The sequence below is a fragment of the Phaenicophaeus curvirostris genome, chromosome 29 (genome assembly GCF_032191515.1).
Source record: "Phaenicophaeus curvirostris isolate KB17595 chromosome 29, BPBGC_Pcur_1.0, whole genome shotgun sequence".
Taxonomy (NCBI): domain Eukaryota; kingdom Metazoa; phylum Chordata; class Aves; order Cuculiformes; family Cuculidae; genus Phaenicophaeus; species Phaenicophaeus curvirostris.
The window spans coordinates 1,004,267-1,012,330 of NC_091420.1; the positions used below are offsets into that span (position 1 = coordinate 1,004,267).

At 53.8% G+C, this 8,064-nt stretch overlaps 1 protein-coding gene across 2 annotated transcripts in view; it reads left to right on the plus strand.

The window, feature by feature from the left end:
- Nucleotides 1-8,064, plus strand: part of OTUD7B (OTU deubiquitinase 7B) — a 41,292-nt gene extending 33,228 nt beyond the window's left edge. For both annotated transcript variants that reach the window (XM_069878633.1, XM_069878634.1), the window contains exons 8-12: nt 241-368; nt 1,286-1,435; nt 2,291-2,405; nt 3,922-4,006; nt 5,475-8,064. In XM_069878633.1, the coding sequence (XP_069734734.1) occupies nt 241-368; nt 1,286-1,435; nt 2,291-2,405; nt 3,922-4,006; nt 5,475-6,782 (1,786 nt within the window). In that variant the 3' untranslated portion in view covers nt 6,783-8,064. The remainder of the gene's footprint in view (nt 1-240; nt 369-1,285; nt 1,436-2,290; nt 2,406-3,921; nt 4,007-5,474) is intronic.

Sequence of the window (8,064 nt, forward strand, 5' to 3'; positions counted from 1 at the left end):
AGCCCCTGATGCAGTGGGAGGTGTCCCTGCCCATGGGAATGGGTGGGACTGGATGGGCTTTGAGGTCCCTTTCCACCCAAACCATCCCATGATTGTGTGAAATGAGCTCTTGAGATCCAACTCCATCCTGCTAACGTGATCCGCCTCCACAGAGCTCCCTACAAAACCCTCTTCCTGGTCTTAAACACAATGATTTAAGACACACGGGGTGAAAATAAACTTCTTTCTTGTTTCCTAAAGCGTTGAGAGCTCCGAAGAGCCGGTGTACGAGAGCCTGGAGGAGTTCCATGTTTTCGTCCTTGCTCACGTGCTCAAGAGACCCATCGTGGTGGTGGCGGACACGATGCTGCGGGACTCAGGGGGAGAAGGTGAGAACTGATCTCTCTTTCCAAAGCCTTTAGGAGTCCCACAAGCCGGTTTCTTCTCCACCACGTGTTTCCACGGAGTTTTTTTACTCAAGGAAGCTGGAGCATGAATTGAGGAGCAGAGCCCAGGGTGCTGTGGGCAATTCCCTACAACTACACCCCCCCTCCCAGCACACACAGCACCCCAAAACACATCCCTACACCCTCACAACACCCCAAAACCACACTCACAGCACTCCAACATCCCCAAAACACCTCAACTCCACCCTCAGAGCCGCCCCCAACACCCTCACAACTACTCAACTCCCCCCCCCGAGCAGCCCAATGACCTCAGAGCACCCCAAAACCACCCTCACAGCACTCCAACATCCCCAAAACACCTCAACTCCACCCTCAGAGCTGCCCCCAACACCCTCACAACTACTCAGCTCCCCCCCCAAGCAGCCCAATGACCTCAGAGCACCCCAAAACCACCCCAAAACACCCCAGCTCGGTGCCGCACTCTCATCTTTCGCTGTTTCTAAGAGCATCCACGTGATGGGTTTGGGTTTTTTCTCCCTCTTTGCCCCTGCTCCTGTGCGTAGAGGTGGGAAATTCCATTCCCTGTCGTATTTTCCACTGGCAGATGTAATTTCCTGTCCAAAAAGTTGAATCGATTGCCATCCTCCTGTGTGCAAATTTGAAGTCGCCTTGTGGAGGAGTAAAGGGTTTTATATAGAAAATACAGGTTCATTTTGCAGCTGGGAGGTAAAATAGGTGTCTATTTTGGATTGTGGGTTTTTTCACCTCCCTAAGGCTGACAGATAATTGCAGGTGAAACCTTCAATGAAGCAACCAGCTCCTTCGGGAGCGGTTTCAGCACAAACAACTCTTAACTCTTTCATCTGTGGTGAAAAGTAACTGCTTTGATTTCTTTCCAGCCTTTGCCCCCATTCCCTTTGGAGGGATCTACCTTCCCCTGGAAGTCCCAGCCAACAAATGCCATCGCTCTCCGTTGGTTCTCGCCTATGACCAAGCCCATTTTTCTGCCCTGGTGTCCATGGAACAGAAGGAACCCACAAAAGATCAAGGTGGGTGATAAGATTTAAATCAGCACAGCATTGGGAGCAGCCCTGAGGACAAGGACTTGGGGTGCTGGGGGAGGAGAAGCTCCAGAGGAGCTGCAATGTGTGCTTGGAACCCGGAAACCACCTGTGTCCTGGGCTGCATCCAAAGCCGTGGGGCCAGCAGGGCCAGAGAGGGGATTCTGCTCCTCTGCTCCACTCTGGGAGACCCACCTGGAGCCTTTGTCCAGCTCTGGAGTCCTCAGCACAGAGAGGACCTGGAGCTGTTGGAGCGAGGCCAGAGGAGACCATGGAGATGATGAGAGAGCTAGAGAACCTCCTCTAGGAGAACAGCCTGGGAGAGCTGGGGTTGTTCAGCCTGGAGAAGAGAAGGCTCCATAGAGACCTTAGAGCAGCTTCCAGTGCTGAAAGGGGCTCCAGGAGAGCTGGGGAGGGGCTCTGGGTTAGGGAGAGGATGAGGGGAACGGTTTTGAGCTGCAAGAGGGGAGATTGAGATGAGATCTTGGGGAGAAATGTTTTTGTGTGAGGGTTTGGGAGACCCTGGCCCAGGTTGGATGGAGCAGTGGTGGCTGCCCCACCCCTGGAAGCATTCCAGGTGAGGCTGAATGGAGCTTTGAGCGACCTGATCTAGTTGGAGATGTCCCTGTTGGTGGCAGGAGTATGAATTAGATGGGCTTTAAATGTCCATTACAATCCAAACCATTCCATGTTTTTATGATCTCAAGCTTGAGCGGTTGCTGTGGGATTTGGGGACACCGGTTGCCCTCAGAGCTGATGTTCTTGGTGGGTGCCCAGAGCTTGGCTGCCAACGTGCCAGCTCTTGTCCTTTCAGGGATTAAAAAGGGGCTTTCTCTCATGCAGCTGTGATCCCCCTGACGGACTCTGAGCACAAACTGCTCCCCGTGCACTTTGCCGTGGATCCTGGGAAGGAATGGCAGTGGGGAAAGGACGACAATGACAACGTCAAGCTGGCCAGGTTGGTTTCTGCAGCTGGAGGGTTCACGGATCCATTCCCAGATGGGGGTTTCTCATGTCTGGGTTGAAGTTCGTAGAGTCATATCATAGAATCACCAGGTTGGAAAGGACCCACTGGATCATTGAGTCCAACCATTCCCATCAATCACTAACCCATGTCCCTCAGCGCCTCGTCCACCCGGCCCTTAAACCCCTCCAGGGAAGGGGACTCAACCCCCTCCCTGGGCAGCCTCTGACACTGCCCAGTGACCCTTTCCATGAAAAATTTTTTCCTGGTGTCCAGCCTGACCCTCCCCTGGTGGAGCTTGAGGCCATTCCCTCTCATCCTGTCCCCTGGCCCTTGGGAGAAGAGCCCAGCTCCCTCCTCTCCACAACCTCCTCTCAGGGAGTTGCAGAGAGCAATGAGGTCTCCCCTCAGCCTCCTCTTCTCCAGGCTAAAGCCCCCCAGCTCTCTCAGCTGCTCCTCTTCTTCTCCAGCCCCTTCATCAGCTTCGTTGCTCTTCTCTGGACTTGCTCCAGAGCCTCAGAGTGTGAACGCATTTGGTGGGGATGGATGAATTTCTTCATTCTCTTCTGGTTTCCTGATTTCAGTTTGATTTGGGTTGGGCTGTGACACCTCATGAGCTTCATTCCCACACGATTGCTCCAAATTCTGGAGCTGTAAACCAGCTGTAGCTTGGAAACGAGGAGTAATAGAGATTCACGCACAAGAGGTGTCTTTTTCCATTCCTCTTCCTGACTTGGAGATCACAAACACCTCCGAGCGTGGGTGCTGGAGCAGAGAGGACAGTTTGGAGTCAGACACCTCCCTGTTTGTGCTTCGGATCGTGGCCGGCAGCGCCGCATTCCCTCTCTTGAGCCTGGAGTAGCGTCCAGAGAGCTAGAAACAACTCATCCCTCACCAGACTTTGGGTTAGGAAACCTAGAAATCTCTGAGATGAAAGTATTCCAGCTTTACCGATACAGCGTCTCACTTTGAGGGGGTTGGAGCCAGCGGAAAAGGCTCCGTCCCTGTGTGTTTTAGTGGAAAGAATTCTATTTTTTTGGTGACAAGTGGAAATTTTTGAGAAAACGTCTATTTTCTGAAGTTATTTTTGTGCAGATGAGAATCATTGTGAAACCGGCTCTGTTTAGATCTGCGACACCTGCTTTTTTGTTATCTGTCTCGTGTAGACGTAAGATTCTTGCTCGAGTTGATGTTAATTCCTAGCAGGCCTGATGGTGGCATTCAAGAATCATCTTATTTATCCATATGGGGTTTAACTGAAAGTTTTGGGAGGCTACAAAAACCTCACCTTTTGGATCGCTCTCATCTTGATCGCAGCATCACTAGGTTGGAAAAGACCTCCAGGATCTTCAGTCCAACCACTCCTGTCGACCACTTGATGCTCTTGTCTTAAACTCTTCTTTGTAATATGAAGCCGACAGGCAAATACCAGGGAATCAGGAGCGGAGAACCCCAGATATTAAAGTGAAACTTGACTCTAACTGGTTTTTATCCTCATTTTAACTTCTAGCGTGACGCTATCGCTGGAGGCAAAGCTGCACTTGCTGCACAGCTACATGAATGTTAAATGGATCACGTTGCCTTGTGACATGCAGGTAAGGAGGCGAGGGGTATTTTCTTTACTCTTTAATTATTTAAACCTCCCTTCTGCGGGGCGGTAGATGCAAAGCCGCCAGCTGGCGAGCTCTCCTTCACACGGGGCATCCAGCGACCACAGCTGATCCTGAGAGATAAATGCACAAACCTCAAGTCGTTTACTTTTTTCTTAGAGTTTTTTTGCCTGTTTTTACTCTTCCTGCAAAGCCCAAGCCCAGCCCTTGGCCAGCCCGTAGGCAGCTGGAGGGGAGATGGCTCTGCTGGCTCCAAGACAAACACGAAGCGTTGGTTTATGGGCACCAGGAGCTGCTTTGAGACACACGGTTTGAGTGGAGTTCTCCGGGGACCTTTCCCTGGCAGGAAAACGCTGTCTGCTTCCCAAATCTCCATGGTCGTGCGCTGGCAGATGGTGGTGGCGACTGTGACAGCGTGAAGGTTTTTTTCTCCCCTCCCTTTTTAAGGAGGAAACTCCTCAAACCTAAATAGGAGCTGGTTTTGGTCTGTCTGAAACCGTGGTGGTGCCATCTCTATAGCAGCTCGGATGGTGATGTTTGGGTTGTGCTCTCCTCAACTACCCAGCAGCTCGCAGGAGCTTCGCCTGGGAATGCTGGAACCAAGCTCTGTCTTGGCCAGATTGAGGTACAAACCTGTTATCGAGGTACGAACCAGAGTCCTCCGCACAGGGAGGACCTGGAGCTGGTGGAGCAAGTCCGGAGGAGGCCACGGAGATGATGCGAGAGCTGGAGAACCTCCTGTGTGAGGCCAGGCTAAGAGTTGGGGTTGTTCAGCCTGGAGAAGAGAAGCCTCCATGGAGACCTTAGAGCAGCTTCCAGTGCTGAAAGGAGCTCCAGGAGAGCTGGGGAGGGGCTCTGGATCAGGGAGTGCAGGGAGAGGATGGAGGGTTTTGAGCTGCAAGAGGGGAGATTGAGATGAGATCTTGGAGAGAAATGTTTTGCTGTGAGGGTGGGGAGGCCCTGGCCCAGGTTGCCCAAATCTGTGGCGGCTGCCCCATCCCTGGAGGGGTTCAAGGCCAGGTTGGATGGGACTTGGAGCCCCTGATGCAGTGGGAGGTGTCCCTGCCCATGGCAGGGGTGGGACTGATGGGCTTTGAGGTCCCTTCCCACCCAAATCCTTCCATGATTCCCTGATGTGAAGGCATGGAAGATGCCATCACCCTGGGGAAACAGGTGCCAGCTGCGTTCACCACACTTGTTGGTGACCAGAGGGGGAATTTACTGCCTTCTTCTCACCAGTTCCACCCTCTTCTTCCTTGGCTTTTCCCCTGAAGCTTTAAGACATTTATGGATCTGTGGGATGGCTGCCGGGGACGTCTTGCGCTGAGTATATTTGAACATTGTCCCCTCTGTTCTCCAAGCAACTGCCTACGTCTCTATGTCTTTTTCAGCCTGAAAATCCTTATCTGAGGAGCTGCGTGGACTTTGATTTCTGTGTTTTCTTTCTCGCTAGGCGCCTCTGGCCCAGCCGGAATCCCCTACGGCCTCGGCGGGCGACGACGCTCGTTCCGCTGCCGAGTCGGGCGAGTCGGACAAGGAGTCGGTCTGCAGCAGCTCCGCGAGCAATGGCGGCAGCAGGAGCTGCAAGGACAAGGAGAAACCAAAGAAAGACCGAGAAAAGGAGAAGGAAAAAGATAAAAAACGAGCGGACTCGGTGGCCAACAAGCTGGGCAGCTTCGGCAAGACTTTGGGAAGTAAGCTAAAAAAGAACATGGGGGGCTTGATGCACGGCAAGGCGGTCAAGGGAGGTGTGAGCAACGGGCAGGGAGATACCTTGGAGAAGAAGAAGAAAGGATCCTTGAAGACGAGGAAAGGCAGCAAGGAGGAATCTTCCCAAGGAGATTTGTCAGCTCCTGTGGAGAAAACCTGCCCGGGGAAAGCGGCCCCTGAGAAGCCGTCGGATCCGTATAAATACAGCAACGACGTCCGGCTGAGCTTGAGCATCCTGCGAGCTGCCATGCAGGGAGAGCGCAAGTTCATCTTCGCCGGGCAGCTCAAAACCAGCAACCGGCACCAGTACCAGGAGGAGATGATCCAGCGGTACCTTCTGGATGCCGAGGAGCGCTTCATGGCTGAGCAGAAACAAAAGGAGGCGGAAAAGAAGGCGCTGGGCAACGCTGCCCCTGCTAAGAAGCCGGAGCCGGAGGTGAACGCCCACAAGGGTGAGGAGGTGATGCTCAACCCCACGTACCCTCAGCCTCCCGCCACGTACTCCATCCAGACCCCGGATCTGGCCGTAGGCGCTAAAATAGCAGCTTTTCCCTCCGGTTATTCGGGTGTTTTCACCTTTCCCAGACCCTCCATGGCCAACAGCGTGGAAGGGGCGCATCCTCCCGGCTACCAAGACAGCAGGCGGCAGGTAGCCGGCGGCTCGTGCGGGAACCTCCCTCCTTACGCCACGTTGCCCAGGCACTGCGGCCAGGCGCGCCCCAACCCCTACCAAACCAGCCCTTCCCACCTGGGGAGATTCTCCCCCGCGGACCCCGATGTCCACCCTGCCTTCCCGTCCGAGTGCGACGGCTCCGCCTGCCTCCCCCCGCACAGCAACGGCTACAGGGAACCCCTCGAGCAGGACGGCTCTCCGAAGGGAACGCCGGCCGACAGAGCCAAGAGCCGAGTCCTCTATAACGTTCAGCAGACCAAATGCAAGCAGCCGAACTGCGGTTTTTACGGCCATCCCGAAACCGGGAATTTCTGCTCCTGCTGTTACAAAGAGGAGATGAAACGCAAGGAGCGGGAGGCTCTGGTGCACAGGTTCTGAACGCCCTGCCCCGCCGCTGCTCGTGGGACCCATGAAAGATGGGGAATGCAATAAGAGATAGAAAATATTCTTTTTTTTAACTCCCCTGACGTGCTCCTCTCCCTGTTTCTGGAAGGAAGGAGCAGGGATTTGGCTGAACGGGCTGAGAAATGGGTTTCGGCTGGCGTGATGGAGGCGATGGAGATGGGGAGAGGGGGCAAGAAAAACCAGCGCCTCCCTCCTGGAGCCCCTGGGAGAGGGAGGAGGATGCTTTGCGAGAGGTTTCTTTTGCCAAGGGGGCCCAGGGTTAGCGGAGGGCTCTGCTCCGAGCACAAGGTGGAAGCCGGGGGGTTTCTTTGAGCTGATCCGATGACCCAGACCAAAGCTTTCGCAGAAGGCGCACGGGGAGCAGCCCCCAGCGGGTCCCTCCAGCCGGACTCCGTCGTCGCCGACCGCCCAGGATCGAGCAAAAAAAACCACCCCAGCGGTTCCAGTTTGAATGTCACAGACCTTTTAATTGACAGATTATTGGGGTTTGGTTTTTTTTTTAAACACTGTTTTTATTTTATATTCCTTTTGGCTGGTACTGAGCGACGTTTGGTTGGAATTGGACTCGACTGGGATTTTGTTGGGTTGAACTCAGCCCCCTTGGGTGCCCAGGGGCGCCACTCTGGTTTTCAACTGTTATTTTTAACTCTTTCTTGGGGTGGGAGGGAGATGGAGAGGGGGTGCTCCCAGTGCTTGAGTGGTTTGGAGTTGTTTCCTGCAGAAATACTGGGCGCAAACCATCCGGTCGGCCCCGATCGAGAGGAGAAACAAGGTCAGTGTCCCCACCCAGCAATAACCGTCGGCGTGGGGAGAGTAGAGAGGACAAAGAGCATCCCGCCGCGCCGGGAGGTAAAGCCGCAGCCGTTCGTGGACACAACCCCCCCCCGCGATAACTCTTTCTACTTGAGCAAAGCTACTCTGTACTACCTCTTGTTCTGCTGAATCGAATTAACTCGGCTCCATTTTGCTGAGCCACGTAAACTGACCTTAGGCTGAGGAATATTAAAATGATATTTTTTTGATAATAGGGCTAAAGAGCGAAACGTTAAGCGGTTCCGTAACTAACTGACACGCTCCGTGTGGTCGCTCCCTTCCCCGGCTCGCGGGGCTGGGGGGGGTAACTTTAGCACTGCGATGTTTGCACAGATCCTTTTTCTCTTTTTTTGTAACTCCAGCTCCCAAAGCGGATTCCATCCTGTACAGAGCGAGCTCAGCGCGCTGCCACGTGGAAATAAACCATGAATTCTACCCGTAA